Source organism: Narcine bancroftii, chromosome 5 (genome assembly GCF_036971445.1).
Source record: "Narcine bancroftii isolate sNarBan1 chromosome 5, sNarBan1.hap1, whole genome shotgun sequence".
Classification (NCBI taxonomy): domain Eukaryota; kingdom Metazoa; phylum Chordata; class Chondrichthyes; order Torpediniformes; family Narcinidae; genus Narcine; species Narcine bancroftii.
The window spans coordinates 181,719,905-181,738,076 of NC_091473.1; the positions used below are offsets into that span (position 1 = coordinate 181,719,905).

The 18,172-nt window shown below is 44.7% G+C and overlaps 1 protein-coding gene across 4 annotated transcripts in view; it reads left to right on the forward strand.

Moving 5' to 3' along the window:
• LOC138764282 (dual specificity tyrosine-phosphorylation-regulated kinase 1A-like) overlaps positions 1–18,172 on the forward strand; it is a 108,665-nt gene that overhangs the window by 49,924 nt on the left and 40,569 nt on the right. Inside the window, exon 1 of one of the 4 annotated variants that reach the window (XM_069939982.1) lies at positions 13,203–14,767. The exons of 2 other annotated variants lie outside the window; for them this stretch is intronic. In XM_069939982.1, the coding sequence (XP_069796083.1) occupies positions 14,632–14,767 (136 nt within the window). In that variant the 5' untranslated portion in view covers positions 13,203–14,631. Of the gene's footprint in view, positions 1–13,202; positions 14,768–18,172 lie in introns of those variants that run through there. One more of the 4 variants, XM_069939986.1, reaches the window with a different exon arrangement.

Sequence of the window (18,172 nt, forward strand, 5' to 3'; positions counted from 1 at the left end):
TGCTTTTTCGATTAATGTATAGTCTAAAAGGCAGCTCCTTCTTGAGAAGTGGTGCTCCCTCACGGCTGCTCCTGCAACAGCGTGGGGGTGTTTATACCCACCTCCACCACCCGCCCCCCCCCTCCCTAAGGTATTTATGCTTGAGTCTCTAGCGGATTCTTACATAAGAACTAGGAGCAGGAATAGGCCATCTGGACCGTTGAGCCTGCTGATAGGCTCATCTCCACCCACCTGCCTTTTCCCCTATCCCTTAATTGCCTTCCTGTGTAAAAATCGATCTAATCTTGTCTTAAATATATTTACTGGGGTCACCTCCACCGCTTCAATGGGCAGTGAATTTCAGAGATTCACCACCCTCTGGGAAAAGCAGTTGCTCCTCATCTCCATCCTAAATTTATTCCCACAGAGTAGATGTTGAAAGGTTGCTTTCCAGAGTGGGAGAGTCCAGGACAAGAAGCTACAACTTCAGAAATTAAGGGTGTCCACTCAGAACAGGGACGTGGCAGAGCATGGTGAATCTGTCGAACTTGTCGCCACAGCAGGTTGCGGAGGCCAGGTCATCGGGTGTATCCAAGCCGGAGACCCATAGATTCTTGATTAGCCAGGGCATCAAAGACTGTGGGGAGAAGGCCGAAACAGCAACCGATTCTCCGTGTATGATAGAGTAATGAATACCATTCTTGTGCGCTTGATCGTTCAATCCCACTCTCCTTTCCATATACTCTTCATTTTGCTACATTTATCACTCCATTAATTTGCAAAACTCTGCATGCCAAACTGCATGAGTTTTTCAAGCTTTGTTGGGACCAAGGTAAACTGCCTCAGGATCTTCGTGATGCCACCATCATCACCCTGTACAAAAACAAAGGCGAGAAATCAGACTGCTCAAGCTACAGGGGAATCACGTTGCTCTCCATTGCAGGCAAAATCTTCGCTAGGATTCTACTAAATAGAATAATACCTAGTGTCGCCGAGAATATTCTCCCAGAATCACAGTGCGGCTTTCGCGCAAACAGAGGAACTACTGACATGGTCTTTGCCCTCAGACAGCTCCAAGAAAAATGCAGAGAACAAAACAAAGGACTCTACATCACCTTTGTTGACCTCACCAAAGCCTTCGACACCGTGAGCAGGAAAGGACTTTGGCAAATACTAGAGCGCATCGGATGTCCCCCAAAGTTCCTCAACATGATTATCCAACTGCACGAAAACCAACAAGGTCGGGTCAGATACAGCAATGAGCTTTCTGAACCCTTCTCCATTAACAATGGCGTGAAGCAAGGCTGTGTTCTGGCACCAACCCTCTTTTCAATCTTCTTCAGCATGATGCTGAACCAAGCCATGAAAGACCCCAACAATGAAGACGCTGTTTACATCCGGTACCGCACGGATGGCAGTCTCTTCAATCTGAGGCGCCTGAGATTTTATGGAAGAAAGGGTATAAATTTATACTAAAGCATCCAGCGGTATTGAAAATATTTATTCCAGGACAACAAAACAGACTATTCGCGGATCCAGAAGAAGCACGAAAATTTGCAGAACAATTACAAAAATAGACTGAGGGAGGAAGACGGGTAATGAGAGTTAAAATGATCACGACTGATATGTATGTGGGTAAAGACAAAAATAGACTGAGGGATGAAGACGGGTAATGAGAGTAAAAATGATCACGATTGATATGTATGCAGGTAAAGAGGTATAAGAGTGAATAGAGACAATGAGCATACATGAATGTATCTGTACTTAGAGGAAAATATGGATAGTATAGACAAGAATTAATAAGGGAAGGTAATGGAATAGAGAGAATAAGGAGGGAATTAAAAGAGGGACCTTTGTGACATATGAAAAGTGAAATCTTTTCTGGGGGAGGCGGGGTGGGGGGAAATAGCGGTCACTGCAAAATCAGTTGACGCTTGCGAGTGGATTCGCAAATCCAAATGGAGAGGGGAGATGTGGTTGTCCGACAAGGGATAAAGGACAACTCAGGAGGTGAAGGGGAGATTGGGGATAAATAAGATAGAAATAGGAGAATAAGGAAAATGTTAGATGTTGTAGGAATGTTGTCTTATAAAGAGTTGAAAATAAGAAAACAGAAATGGAAAAGGAGGAAAGGTAATGATGGAAAAACGGAAAGAGAAGATAAACAAAATATAAAAGGGCTACGCTGAACTATATGTCTTTAAATATTAATGGAATACATAACCAAATTAAAAGGAAGAAACTACCAAATTTAAATGAATAAATGTATTCCATTAGAAAAAATAACATATTGGTTAAGAAATAACATTGAAATATTCGAACAAGTATAGGAGCCTTACATTAAATACAATAGCAAAAACCTACCGGGGACAAACATTACCTAAGTTGATGGAAGGAGAAGGAAAGAAAAGAATGGACTCAGTAGAATTTCTGGTGTAATTTGGTTGAATGACAACATTGTCTGACTGGCTTAATGCAACCTAGATTGTATACCTAAAATGGATGAGAGGGGGGGGTGGGGGGGTGGTTTGGGAGGAAAGGGGGGGGGGAGAAAAAGTCACTGTATATGTGTGAAAAGAAATAGTGTATATCATGGCTAATGTGATTTATGGTGTGAAAAATAAAAAAATTTAAAAAAAAAAAAAAAAAAAAAAAAAATCTGAGGCGCCTGCAAGCTCACACCAAGACACAAGAGAAACTTGTCCGTGAACTACTCTTTGCAGACGATGCCGCTTTAGTTGCCCATTCAGAGCCAGCTCTTCAGCGCTTGACGTCCTGCTTTGCGGAAACTGCCAAAATGTTTGGCCTGGAAGTCAGCCTGAAGAAAACTGAGGTCCTCCATCAGCCAGCTCCCCACCATGATTACCAGCCCCCCCACATCTCCATCGGGCACACAAAACTCAAAACGGTCAACCAGTTTACCTATCTCGGCTGCACCATTTCATCAGATGCAAGGATCGACAATGAGATAGACAACAGACTCGCCAAGGCAAATAGCGCCTTTGGAAGACTACACAAAAGAGTCTGGAAAAAAAACCAACTGAAAAACCTCACAAAGATAAGCGTATACAGAGCCGTTGTCATACCCACACTCCTGTTCGGCTCCGAATCATGGGTCCTCTACCGGCACCACCTACGGCTCCTAGAACGCTTCCACCAGCGTTGTCTCCGCTCCATCCTCAACATCCATTGGAGCGCTTACATCCCTAACGTCGAAGTACTCGAGATGGCAGAGGTCGACAGCATCGAGTCCACGCTGCTGAAGATCAAGCTGCGCTGGATGGGTCACGTCTCCAGAATGGAGGACCATCGCCTTCCCAAGATCGTGTTATATGGCGAGCTCTCCACTGGCCACCGTGACAGAGGTGCACCAAAGAAAAGGTACAAGGACTGCCTAAAGAAATCTCTTGGTGCCTGCCACATTGACCACCGCCAGTGGGCTGATATCGCCTCAAACCGTGCATCTTGGCGCCTCACAGTTTGGCGGGCAGCAACCTCCTTTGAAGAAGACCACAGAGCCTACCTCACTGACAAAAGGCAAAGGAGGAAAAACCCAACACCCATCCCCAACCAACCAATTTTCCCCTGCAACCGTGTCTGCCTGTCCCGCATCGGACTTGTCAGCCACAAACGAGTCTGCAGCTGACGTGGACTTTTTACCCCCTCCATAAATCTTCGTCCGCGAAGCCAAGCCAAAGAATTTGCACACATGATACAAAATGAAGACTGATTTAATTTTTTTTCCCCTGGAAGGCTGAGGGATGCACGGCATCTTCCAGCTGCTCCCGTCGGTGGGGGGGAAGAGATGCAGGAGGATCAGAGCCGGCACCACCAGGCTGAAGAACGGCCAAAGGAATGGCTACCACTTACACTCCGAGACGCTCATATTCACGAAACCATATTTCTTTGTGTCGATGAAACACTTGTCCTGCACGTGGACTGTTACCTGTATATGTGCTATGGCTGGCTGTGAGTTTGCATGTTTTGCATCGAGGACTGGAGAACGCTGTTTGGTTGGGTTGGACTTGTACAATTGGATAACAATAAACTTGACTTGGTGTTATAGTTTATAAAATCAGGAGGGTGATAATGTGGTTGATTACAGCCCTTTTACCAGGGAAGAGGTGTCTAAAAATAGAAGGTGAGAGCATAAACATTTAAAGGGGCAACTTTATCACACTACATGAAGAAGTTGGAGGAGAAAGTGGTGGAGGTGGGTACAAATAGAACTTTACAAAGACATTTATGTAGGAAAAGCTTAGAACATAGAATGTTACAGCACAGGCCCTTCTGCCCACTATTTTAAGATGACCTATATAACCCCTAGTCTGCAACAATCTAACTCTTCCCTTCCTCTCTGTGCTATCTGAGAGTCCTTTAAATGACAATTTTGGGTGCCTTATTTGAGAAAGATTGTTGGTGCTGGGGTTGGTTCAGAGAAGATTTACTAGAATGAAAAGGTTAGCATATGAGGAATGATTGTCAGCTCTTGGACTGTATTCGATGGAGAACAGAAGGATGAGGCATTTCAAATGCTGAAAGGCCTGGTCAGAGTAGATGTGGCAAGGTTGCTTGGGGAGTCTAGGACAAGAGGGCACAACTTCAGGATAAAAGAGTGTCAATTTAAAACAGATGTGAAAAAATGTCTTTATCCAGAGGATTGAGAGTCTGGAACTTGTTGCTACAGGCAGCTGTGAAAGTGAGATTGTTGGGTGCATTTAAGGCAGAGATTGACAGGTATTTGATTAATCAGGGCATCAAGGGTTACGGGGAGAAAGCCGGGGAGTGGGGCTGAGTGGGAAGATGGATCAGGTCACAGTTAGAATGGTGGGCAGATTTGATGGGCTGATTGGCCTGCTTCTGCTCCTATATGATTTTGTGAAATTGGCCATTCTTAGCAGAGGCCACATTTAAGGTTCCAAGGTTCCTTCTATTGTCACGTAATAAAACATTAAAAATGTAACATACATGATGTACTTTAACGTTTACCTGCTGTAAGACCATGACGCCCATAACAGTAAGTACAAAAGAAAAAAAAGCAAAAGAACATCCCTTCAGAGTCACTGAGAGTCCATGGATTCATCTCCAGCGGACCTGCAGCCGCTACTGCTGCACAGACTCCAGTACAAAGGGGAGCTATGGACTGAAATCCTAAATATTTTTTGTTTTTATGTAGTTGGTAGGAGAGAAGTGCAGAAGAAACCAACTAAACTACTTCACAGGGAAGGGGCCCATAAACTTTGAGCAGAGTCTGAAGGGGGCCATAGTGAAAAGCAAGGTAGACAATGGCTGCTTTAAATGTTTCTATTGTACAAACCACCACCTAGCAATGTATTCCAGGCACCTATCACTTTGTGTATATATAAGATAATATCTCCCCTAAACCTCCTTCCCCTCACCTTAAACATATGGGCTTTGTTATTTGCTACCATTGCTCAAGGAAAAGGTGCTGGCTATCCAACCTATCTAAGCCCCTCATAATCTTATACATCTCTGTGAAGTCACTTGTCCTCCTCTGTCGTTCCAAAGAGAAAAGCTTGCAAGGATGTGGCCAAACACAAGCAAATGGGTCCAGCTTAGGTGGACAACTTGGTCAGCATGGATGAGTTGGGCCAAAGGACCTGTCTCCATGCTGTATAACTCTGATGGTAAGAAATTGTTGTAGGAATTTATAGCTGCATCTGAACCCCTTCATCATTCCAGAAATCTATTGGCCAAGTTTGGAAATGTATCCTTTTAGCTCGTGGGACAAAATTGTGTCCCATCAAGAGAGGCAATACAGTCTGAGTCTGTAATCTTTAGAGTTGAGAGGGACAAGAAGTGACCTTATTCAGATGTATAAGATCCTAAGGGGGTTTTACAGAACAGGTGAGATGTATTAAGGAGTGGGAGAGTCACTAACAAGGGGGTATGGTGACCAGGTTAGCGGGAGGTAATTTAAAGTGGATGAATTTTCTTTTATCAAGGTATGAAATGAAAACATAGAACATTATGATATTGTGCCAAACTATAGAAACCCACCGAAAAAAAAACCTTCCTGCCTCAAAACCCTTCATTTTTCTTTCATCCATGTCTTTTAAACCCCCTCCTATTGCTCCCCACCTCTGGCAAAGCATTCCAGGCACCCACAACAATGTTTAAAAATAACTTGCCCCTGATGTCTCCACTTTGTACAGATGTTCTCTGGTGTTTGCAACTCCTGCCCTAGGAAAAAGATGCTGGCTGTCTACTCTATCTACGCTTCTCATAAACCTGTAGACCTCTATTAAGTCTATCATCCTTTGTCGCTCCAGAGAGTTCTGCTAACCTTGACTCATAAGACTTGTTTCTCAATCCAGGCAACATCCTGGTGAATCTCCTCTGCCCCCTCTCCACAGCCTCCACATCCTTCACGTAATGAGGCAACCAGCACTGAACTCAATATTCCAAGTGTAGTTTTACCAGAGATTTATAGAGCTTCAACGTCATCTCACAACTCCTGAACTCAATCCCTGACTTCTTAACTATCCTATTCACTTGAATTCTCGGCCTCGTGTAATGGAGAGATCACTTCAAAGATTCAGAATCCTCACAGTGAAAAAATTTCTCCATGTCCCATTCCGAAAGTTTGCCTCCCCTTCAGCGTATCCCAACTCCTTCCCATAAGTGTCTGGCCCACAAGGCAACACCTGGTGAAGATCTAATTCTGCTTCCTTGGGTCCAAGAGCCTAAGCTCGTGGTGGAATATTAAATTATTCTGGGTTAACACAACTACAAGACCACAAGACATAGGAGCAGAACTAGGCTATTTCAGCCTATCGAGACGGCTCCACCATTTACCCATTCTCCCACTCAGCCCCACTGCCTGGCCTTCTCCCCATAACCTTTCATGCCCTGGCTAATCAAGAATCTATCAATATCAATCTTTGCCTAAAATATATCCAATGACCTGGCCATCACAACTACCACCGATTTCACCGACTTACCATTCCTGCACATCTCTGTTCTAAGCAAATGTCCTTCATTCCTGAAGTTCTGCCCTCTTGTGGACCCGCCCACTGTGGGAAACAACCTTTATACATCTTCTCTGTCCACGCCTTTCAACATTTGAAATGTTTCAATGAGATTCTGGTGCCCTCCCCCCCCCCCCCCCCACATTCTCCTAAATTCCAATGAGTACAGGCCAAGATCTGTAAAATGTTCCTCCTATGATAACCCTTTCATTCCTGAAATCATTCTTGTGAATCTCCTCTGAACTCTCCCCAACGTCAGCAGAATTCGTCCAGATCAGATCTGGGGTCATTTTCAGCCCTCATTTAACTCATTTCAAATATACCACTGTTCTCTAGACTTTAATAGTTGCAATTAACAGGTGAATGTATGTGTTGAAACCTGTGGTATTCTTAATCTTTTATTCTCAGAAGGTGGACAACAGGTCACTCAAGTGGGAATCCATGGAACCTTGGTTTTGAAAATAAAAATATTGGCTTGTATGTAAAAAGTAGAGAGTAGTAGTGGAAGGGAAGTATTTTGCCTGGAGGTCAGAGACTAGTGGAGTGTTCCAGGGGTCTGTTATGGGACCCCTGCTCCTCTTTGTGATCTTTATAAATGACCTGGAAGGAGTCACGCAATGGAGTAGTGGCCGGACGGTGAACTCCAGCCCTCTCCAGAAAAGTCGGGAAAAACAAGAGAAAACACAAAGGCACAGAAATAAAAGTTACAGAAAAGTGAGTATAAAGGTGGAAAGAAGATGGCGACAAAAAAAGAAAAATCGAAAGCAACGGTAAGAAGAGAGGAAGAGAAGACAAAGGAGGAAAAAGGTGAAGGCCTTACCTGTCCGAAGAGGCCCGCTGCGGAGAGAGAAACCCGCTCCCTCAGGTCGGTAAATAATGGACTACAAAAATGGCTCGCAGAGCCGAGTAAAAGTGCGCAACCGCGCATGCGCGAAGTTTCGCGCATGCGCGATGCGAATGAAAAAAAACACACCGACGGGAGGGGGGACCAGCTGGGGAGTCGATCTCCACAGCCGGCAACGACAGCTGCAGAACACCTGCAGCAAGAAGAGACCACAGAAGACAATAGAAACGAGATAGAAGAGGAGGAAAGGGCAACAAAGAAACAACAGATGGTCAACCCAGAGGAAGAAGAAGAGGAAGAGTATGGTGAAATAGAAGAAGAAAAGAGAGGCAAGGTAAAGGATATACTTGCTCTTATTAGAGGATACATGGAATCATTTAAAGAATGGCAAACACAGGAATTTAAGGATTTAAGAAAAAGAATAAACAACACAGAGGAGAAAATAATTAAAATGGAGATGACCTTAACAGAAATGGGAAAGAAAATGGACAAGATGGAAGAGCGGGCAGTAGCAGCAGAAATGGAGGTAGAAGACTTAAAAAAGAAATTGGAGAAATCTAATAAAAAAACTAAAGAGACACAAGAACTACTAGCTCAAAAAATAGATACAATGGAAAACCATAACAGAAGAAATAACATAAAGATAGTGGGCCTTAAGGAAGATGAAGAAGGCAAGAATATGAGGGAGTTTATAAAAGAGTGGATCCCTAAGACCCTAGGATGTCCAGAACTACAGCAAGAATTGGAAATAGAAAGGGCACATAGAGTATTGGCCTCTAAACCACAACCACAACAAAAACCAAGATCTATTGTAGTAAAATTCCTAAGATATACTACAAGAGAAAAGGTACTGGAGAAGACAATGGAAAAAGTAAGAGAGGGCAACAAACCACTGGAGTATAAAGGGCAAAAAATCTTCATTTATCCAGATATAAGTTTTGAACTCCTAAAGAAGAGAAAAGAGTTCAATACAGCAAAGGCGATTTTATGGAAGAAAGGGTATAAATTTATACTAAAGCATCCAGCGGTATTGAAAATATTTATTCCAGGACAACAAAACAGACTATTCTCGGATCCAGAAGAAGCACGAAAATTTGCAGAACAATTACAAAAATAGACTGAGGGAGGAAGACGGGTAATGAGAGTTAAGATGATCACAATTGATATGTATGTGGGTAAAGACAAAAATAGACTGAGGGATGAAGACGGGTAATGAGAGTAAAAATGATCACGATTGATATGTATGCGGGTAAAGAGGTATAAGAGTGAATAGAGACAAGGAGCATACGTGAATGTATCTGTACTTAGAGGAAAATATAGATAGTATAGACAAAAATTAATAAGGGAAGGTAATGGAATAGAGAGAATAAGGAGGGAATTAAAAGAGTGACCTTTGTGACATATGAAAAGTGAAATCTTTTCTGGGGGAGGCGGGGTGGGGGGAAATAGCGGTCACTGCAAAATCAGTTGACGCTTGCGAGTGGATTCGCAAATCCAAATGGAGAGGGGAGATGTGGTTGTCCGACAAGGGATAAAGGACAACTCAGGAGGTGAATGGGAGATTGGGAATAAATAAGATAGAAATAGGAGAATAAGGAAAATGTTGGATGTTGTAGGAATGTTGTCTTATAAAGAGTTGAAAATAAGAAAACAGAAATGGAAAAGGAGGAAAGGTAATGATGGAAAAACGGAAAGAGAAGATAAACAAAATATAAAAGGGCTACGCTGAACTATATGTCTTTAAATATTAATGGAATACATAACCAAATTAAAAGGAAGAAACTACCAAATTTAAATGAATAAATGTATTCCATTAGAAAAAATAACATATTGGTTAAGAAATAATATTGAAATATTCGAACAAGTATAGGAGCCTTACATTAAATACAATAGCGAAAACCTACCGGGGACAAACATTACCTAAGTTGATGGAAGGAGAAGGAAAGAAAAGAATGGACTCAGTAGAATTTCTGGTGTAATTTTGTTGAATGACAACATTGTCTGACTGGATTAATGCAACCTAGATTGTATACCTAAAATGGATGAGAGGGGGGGTGGGGGGGTGGTTTGGGAGGAAAGGGGGGGGGGAGAAAAAGTCACTGTATATGTGTGAAAAAGAAATTGTGTATATCATGGCTAATGTGATTTATGGTGTGAAAAATAAAAAAATTTAAAAAAAAAAAAAAAAAAAAAAAAAAATAAATGACCTGGATGAAGAGGTGGAAGGATGGGTCGGTCAGTTTGCGGATGACATGAAGATTGACAGCTGAAGGCTGTTGTAGATTACAAAAGGATATAAACAGGATGTAGAGTTGGGCAGGAAAGTGCCAGATGAAGTTCAATCCAGGCAATTGTGAGGTGATGTATTTTGGAAGGACAAACCAGAAGACTGATGGTCAGTTACTTGAGAGTGTGGATGAACAGAGGGACATTGGCGTCCAAATTCATACATCCCTCAAGGTCACCACACAGGTTGATAGGATAGTTAAGAAGACTTATGGGATTCTGGGATTCATTAATAGGGGGATTAGGTTTAGTAGAGAGGTCATGTTCGGTTCTGGTCACCTCATTATAGGAAAGATGTGGAATCTATGGAGGGGGTGCAGAGGAGATTTACCAGGATGTTGCCTGGATTGGAAAACGAGTCTTATGAGGCAAGTTTAGCAGAGATGGGACTTTTCTCTTTGGAGCATAAAAGGATGAGAGGAGAACTGATAGAGGTTTACAAGATTTTGAAAGGCATAGAAGGGTGGATAGCCAGCACCTTTTTCCCAGGGTGCGAACAGCAAACACCAGAGGACAAATGAACAAAGTGAAGGGAGGGAAGTTTAGGGGAGACATCGGGGTTTTTCTTTTTACACAGCGAGATGTGGATTATGAGGTATGGAGGGTTTAGTACTTTTTTTAAATGAATATATGGGTCAGCACAGCATTGGCCTCAATAGAAGGGCCTCTATTGTATTCTGTTATAGTTTATGTTCTCTCTTCTATTCAGAAAAGATTCACCAGAATATTTACCAAGGCTAGGACTTTTCCCCTTGGAGACTGAAGGGGAACCTATTCTTTTTTTCTTTTCTTCTTAGGCTTGGCTTCGCGGACGAAGATTTATGGAGGGGGTAAATGTCCACGTCAGCTGCAGGCTCGTTTGTGGCTGACAACTCCGATGCGGGACAGGCAGACACGGTTGCAGGGGAAAATTGGTTGGTTGGGGTTGGGTTTTGGGTTTTTCCTCCTTTGTCTTTTGTCAGTGAGGTGGGCTCTGCGGTCTTCTTCAAAGGAGGCTGCTGCCCGCCGATCTGGCGGTGGTCAATGTGGCAGGCACCAAGAGCTTTCTTTAGGCAGTCCTTGTACCTCTTCTTTGGTGCACCTCTGTCACGGTGGCCAGTGGAGAGCTCGCCATATAACACGATCTTGGGAAGGCGATGGTCCTCCATTCTGGAGACGTGACCCACCCAGCGCAGCTGGATCTTCAGCAGCGTGGACTCGATGCTGTTGGCCTCTGCCATCTCGAGTACTTTGACGTTAGGGACGAAGTCGCTCCAATGAATGTTGTGGATGGAGCGGAGACAACGCTGGTGGAAGCGTTGTAGGAGCCGTAGGTGATGCCGGTAGAGGACCCATGATTTGGAGCCGAACAGGAGTGTGGGTATGACAACGGCTCTGTACACGCTGATCTTTGTGAGGTTTTTCCAGACTCTCGTGTCGTCTTCCAAAGCCGCTATTGGCCCCTCGGAGAGTCCGTCGTCCTATAGAAGTTCATAAAATCAGGAGCAACATAGTTAAGGTGAATATTCAATTTTCCCCGAGGGTTGGGGGGGGGGACGAGCTACGAGAGAAATTGTTGGGGTATTGAGATTGGGCACAGTCTGGGAGATCGCTTCACTGAGCACCTCAGCTCTGTCAGCTGCAACAGCGTTGATCTCCCAGTGGCCAATTCTCCACCCGATTCCCACAACAACTTGTCCGTCCATGGTCTCATGCACTGCCAGAAGGCGACCACCTGCATATTAGAAAAACGATTCATCTTCCACCTGGGCACCCTCCAACCAGACGGTATTAACATTGACTTTTCTGGTTTCTATTAAACCACCCTCCCATCTTCCTTCTGTCGCCTTTCCCCCGGCTCGATCTTTCTTCCCTTTCCCTCTGTCTCCATTCACAGCCAAAATCGATTCTCTCCTCAACCTATCCAATGAACACCTTTTGGTTGTTGGTCTGGAGTCCTCCCCCAGTCATTTTTCTGTCTTTATTCAGATGCTTCCTGTTCTTTGCTTGTGTCTTGAAGGAGGGCTCAGGCTGGAAACGTCAGTAATATCTCTTCACTCCAGCATTTCGATGTGGTTTTACTTCAATCACAGCATCCGCAGACTTTCGTGTTTCACTCTTTTGGGGCATTGGAATGGGTACATGGAGGATTATGGGGCAAAGGCAGGCGAATGGAACTAGTTCAGGGAGATAACTTAGTTGGCATGGACACGTTGTTTCCTTATTGTTTAATACTAGGTAGTATCTCGGACAAGAAGGCACAACTTCAGGATTGAAGAGCATACACTCAGAAAAGAGGCGTGGAGGAATTTCTTCAGCTAGGGGGAAGTGAATTTGTAACCGCAAGCAGATGTGGAGACCAGGTCATTGGATGTATTTAAGGAGAAATTAATCAGTTCATCAGCCAGGGCATCACAGATTATGGGGAGAAGGCCGGGCATTGGGGCTGAGTGGGAGAATGAATCAGCTCATGATTAAATGGCTGGGCTGAATTTCTGTTCCCATATCTTCTGGCCTTATTTAAATTTAATATAAAAAAGAGCAACCCCAGTTTTTCCCGGGTGGTCCCTCCTTTCCTGCTCACCCCACTGGGGTGGGCTCAGGGAAGCAATTAACAGTGCAAGGTACTGTGTCAATGACCTAGTGGCCGATCTGGGTTGGGGGGGGGGGGGGTTGTTGGGTGTGCCTTTCCCCTATTAGAGGGCAGGGGGAAAGGGACAGGGAGAGACATGGGGGAGAGAGTGCGATTGTGCCCTGTTGCTAAATTTACCGCCCGCTCCCTGACTATAAATGGAGGTGGTGCGGGACGGACCCGACCATCCCGGGACCAGGCGGCGTGCCAGGGGTGGGTGGGGAGGTGGGTGCGCTCCCCTCCCTCCTTTCCTCGCAGGAGCCTTGCAGTGAAATGCAGCCGGGTGCATTGCTGTAATTGCAGATTGCATTCGCAGCCGGTGTTCAGTCGCCATCCGCGCTGCAGCTTTTAGTCTCCCCGTCTCCGGGCTGGGTGTGGACGCGGCACTGATTATTTTCCCTGCACAACCCCTCCCTCTCATACCACCCAGCCCAGCTGTTGATGTCTGTTCGCATCTCTTCCTCCTGGATTGCACCAACGCGTTTAAGCCCACCCCTCCCCTCCCGGCCGTGGAGACGCTCGGCTCACTCACTCCAGGAGGGCGGTGGAGGACAGCCCGACTTGCCTTTTACTTCCCCGCCCCTCCTCAGTCTCTCCTCTTTCCCCTCCCTCCCTCTTTGCGACGCGGGGAGGCCGGCGTTTTGCAAACCGCTGAGCGAAGCCCCGGCGATGTGGTCCGTTTCAGGCGACCAGGCTCCGGCAACAGGAGCAGCCGCGCCGGGGAGCATCGCAGCTCCGTGAGCAGAGAGAGGGGGGGTGGGGGGCGTAAACTTTCCTCCTCCTCCTCAACCCTTCCCTTCTCTCGTGTCGCTCGGAGGTGGCCAACTTTTTTTGTTTCATCCTAATGCTCGACTGAACGCCGACCTCGGGGATTGCAAGCGACCTGCTGCCAAACTCGCCAGGAATTTTAAAGGAAAAGGACACAAAAGAAACGTCTCTCCTCCGTGCCGGGAAGTGATTCAACACCAGCAAAACTGTGGGCCTTGCCTTTTTACATGCAGTCGTGAGGAGCTGTGTTCTTTCCATCCAGCTGGTGTGTGAAAACAAAAAAAAACCTTGTGGGCATCAAAATATTTCATTCGGGGCAGAATAAGACTTGCACCTGGCTCGCCTTCCAAGTTCTGCAAGGCGAAGGATCCTCATCCCAAAGGACAGAGTTGGTTCCCCCGCCCCCCACAGCAGGGAGAACGGCAAGTTGGCACCGATCACGGGACAGTGGCGTCCCTGGGATGTATTTATAAACGAAAGGAAGGGCTTTTAAGCACGTGCAGTGTGTCAATTTGAAACAAAAAGAAATCTATACATACACACTCAGCGCCAGATCCATAAGTGGGTCTGGACACAGAACTGAGCTGCTGCCTTCTCTTCCATTTCCCTTCTGGAAGCAGAACCTTTGTGTGTGTGTGTGTGTGAGATCTGCTGCAGTATAAACAGTCCTCTCATCTCCCCCACCAACTTGGGCTCCTGACTTATCTGTAAAAGTCTGAAGCAGATCTCTTGTTGCAAACCCTTGGCTTTTTCTGTGTTGTATGCACGAGAGAGAGAGGTGGGGGCACAGAATCTTTACACTTGTCGTGACTACTTTTTGGGGACGAGTGGAGAGATATCTGGGTGACACCTGATAATTGACCTACACTGGCCACTGCTGGGTTCCACCATCAAGAGCTGATCATCCCTGTGGCTGACTGCCCTGGCCATTCGGAAGCTGGCAGGTTAACACGTGATCCTCACACACTGCTACCCCTGGACAGCCACTGCGTGGAGTATCCAACGGAATCCTCGACCTGGGTGTGAAGGAAAAGTTGGCGCTGTTCCACGGGAACCTTTCCTTCACCTTCTGGTTGCTACTCCCTCCCCCTCCTGGGCCTTTCCAATCTCGTCACGCATCCGGCGGGTGACCGCTGCGAAGATTCGCACCAATGGTGATCACCTCGGCCAGTGAAGTCGAGCCGTCTCCCTCAAGCATGCTGGCTGCCCTCCGGTCGGAGTGGATTAAGCAGGATCCGATCTGTTGCTTGCCTGCCACCTCTCACTGCAGCAAGAAGCCAGCACGAAGTTAGTATGTGCTTGGGGTGGGGAGGGGTGGTATTGGGTGGATCGCTTGTGTTTGGGGCCAGAGCATCTACTTAAAGGTTTGTTACCCTTTCAAACCCAGGCTCTGTAGAAGAAGGGTGCTGAGCTCCGTAGCACTGCATTTTGGCAGTAACAGGTGCCTCGTCAAAGGCAAATGAAGTGCTGGCAGAAATCTTTCGAACCACAGAACAGAAGCAGGCCCTTTAACCCATCTTGTCCATGCCCAAACTATTATTCTACCTTATCGCATTCACCTGCACCACGTCCATTCCCCTCCCCTCCATGGACCTGACCAATTTTTTTCTTCAATGTCAAAGTCGTGCCCACATTCACCACTTCAGCTTGTTCCACACTCTCACCGCTCTCTGCATGAAGAAGTTCCCATCCTGCCCGCTCCGCCCCCAATGTTCCACTCTTAACTTTCACCCTTGACCCATTCCTCTGGTTTGTATCTCACCTACCCTTAATGGAAAACATCTACTTGCATTTACTCCATTTATACCCTCATAATTTTGTTTACCTCTATCAAATTGCCCCTCATTCTTTTATGCTGCAGGAATAAAATCCAAAACTGTTTAGCCTGTCAATGCCATTTGAACCATAGAATGTACAGGCAGAGATCGGGCCCTTCAGCTCTTCCAGTCTGTGCTGACTATTATTCTGTCTAGTCCCACTGACCAGCACCCAGACCATATTCCTCCATAACCCTTCCAACCATGTACCTGTCCATATTTCTCTTGAATTAAATTTTTTTAAATTAAAAAAAAATTAGACATACAGCACAGTAACAGACCAGACCCTTTCGACCCACAAGCCCATGCCGCCCAATCACACCTAATTGACATACAACACCTGGTCCGTTTTGAACTGTGGGAGAAAACCGGAGCATCCAGTGGAAACCCATAGAGATACAGGGAGAATGTATAAACTTCTTGTAGACAGAGTGGGATTGGAACCCCAGTCCTGATCGCTGGCACTCTAACAGCGTTGCACTAACTGCTACACTAACTGGGTTGCCATGTTAAAATGAAGCCTGAATTCGCCTCTTCCTCTGGCAGCTTGTTCCACACTCTCACCACTTTCTGCATGATAAAGTTTCCCCCCTCCCCCCATGTTCCCCTTAAACCTTTCCCCTTTCACCCTTAACCCATGTTCTCTAGTTCTTGTCTCACCTAAGCCCAGTTGTATCTACCTGTAACTTGTAATTTTATATACTTCTATATACTTCATTCTCCAAAGCTCCAGGGACTAAAGTTTTAACCTTTTTAACCTTTCCCTGTAACTCAGTTCCTGAAGTCCTGCAAACATACCCATAAATCTCTACACTCTTTCAATATTGAAGTCGCCTTGCAGTTAGTTGACCAAAACTGCACAAAATACTCCAAATTTGGCCTCGCCAATGTCTTGTACAACTTCACTGTGACATTCCAACTCCTACACCTCAGGAGAAAATTGAAGTGGTACTTAAAGGAAACTTTTTTTTTCCTTCCCCTACCTCCGTAGTATGTCAACACTGGTTTCAGAATCAGGTTTATTGTCATGAACATGTGTCACCAAATTTGTTGTTTTGTGGCAGCAGCTCAAGTTTGTTTATCATCGAATTGCTTGAGTACAACCTGATGAAACAGTGTTCTCTGGTCCTCAGTGCAAAACATGCAGGCACACAACAAGAGACATACCACACTTGCAGACAGGCAATACAGATGCAGGACCAATAAACATGTATAAAAATAAATTAATATTGTTTAATAAATAGTAGAGTCTCAGATAGTCAGTGTGAGTAGTTCAATTAGCCGTTCAGCATTCTCACTGCCCGTGGGAAGAAGCTGTTCCTCAGCCTGGTGGTGCTGGCTCTGATCCTCCTGGATCTCTTCCTCAACAGGAGTAGTTGGAGATTTTGAGTGCGGGCTGGAAGGGGTCCTTGATGATTTTGCGTGTCCTCTTCAGACAGATTCTGGTAAATCACGTTGATGGTGGGGGGAGGGGGGGGTGGTGGGGAGGAGACGTCTCTGCTACTCTTACAATCCTGTGGATTGGCCCCCAATCCATTTCTCTCACCAGTTGTAACGCACTGTGATGCAGCCAGGATGCTCTCGATGGAGTTCTTGTAGAAGGTTGACACTTTTATAGAGCTATATCATGCATTACAGGTGCAAAAATTGCTATAAATTGAATTTTTGTAAAGATGCTAGTTAAAAATAAATAATTAGTGCAGAAGAAGAGAATAGAAAGTGAGGTAGTGTCTGTGGTCGTTGTCCATTCAAAATCTGATGGCAGACAGGAAGAAGGTGTGGTTTGGTTAACTTTTCCAAAAAAAAAGAAATTTAGTAAAAGTCCTAAAATCAGGGCTGCGTAGGGATTGGGTTGTTCCAGATTCTCGAGCAGTACTTTTAAAATTCAAATGTCAGGAGGAATAGAGATAGATGAACGGACAGATTTTGATAGTTTATTCATTAGCAAATACAGCATGCTTTCTTTATCAAAATGAGCAGTCTTAAAGAAGACTAAAGTCAACACTTGATAAAAATGTAAACATTGTTTTCACAACAGAAAATAGTGTGTAATGTTTGAAATTATGTTTAAAAATGAACATTGTAAAAGAAAAGTACAGTGTACAAATGAATTTATTTGTGATAAAACGAACCCGTATAAGCGAAGTCGCTTGTTGCCACTGTGCATATCTGTGGTGCTTACGCAAGCACACACACAGAAGCCCGCTAAATTTAAAAAGTTTGAGAGTCTGGATTTTCGGCTGGTCTGGAGTTTTGAATTTTTATTGTTGCATTTCAGCCAAGTTGTTCATGTTTCCCTCCAGTCACCCATATCTTTTCATTACTTCAAGTACGGTCGCTGTTTTATGAAGAATGGCAACTAATTGTTTTTTGTGTGTATGGCGAGCACCCACAGTCAGTGCTTGGTTGGACTGGAGTAACGTTTGTTCATTTATTTTTATAAAAGTATGCAAAACTGCTCAAATAATTATCTGATAAATATCTGCCTGGGGACTCCAGTGAGATCTCTGCTGGGATTAGGGGTCACTATTAAAGAGCTCTACCACCTTGTTTAGTCCAGGAGTCCTCTATAAAACCATAGAACAGGGGTGGTCAAACTCGCTAACGTAAACGATGAACTTTACTAAGATTGACAGCTGCAAGACATGGAAAAATGCGTGTTTTTGCTCTTGCATGTTACAAAAATGTTAAAAATATTAAGAAATACATGCACATAATATTTATTCATGTTTAAATTGCTAATTTGTATTTCAATGCTCAATAAGTACACATATAAATACCAAATATTTTCAATTGCAAGCCATGCCACTAAAACTACCATTGTGAGCACAGATGATTTCTGTCTCAGCCAACATATTTACGTAAGCTGCATGTG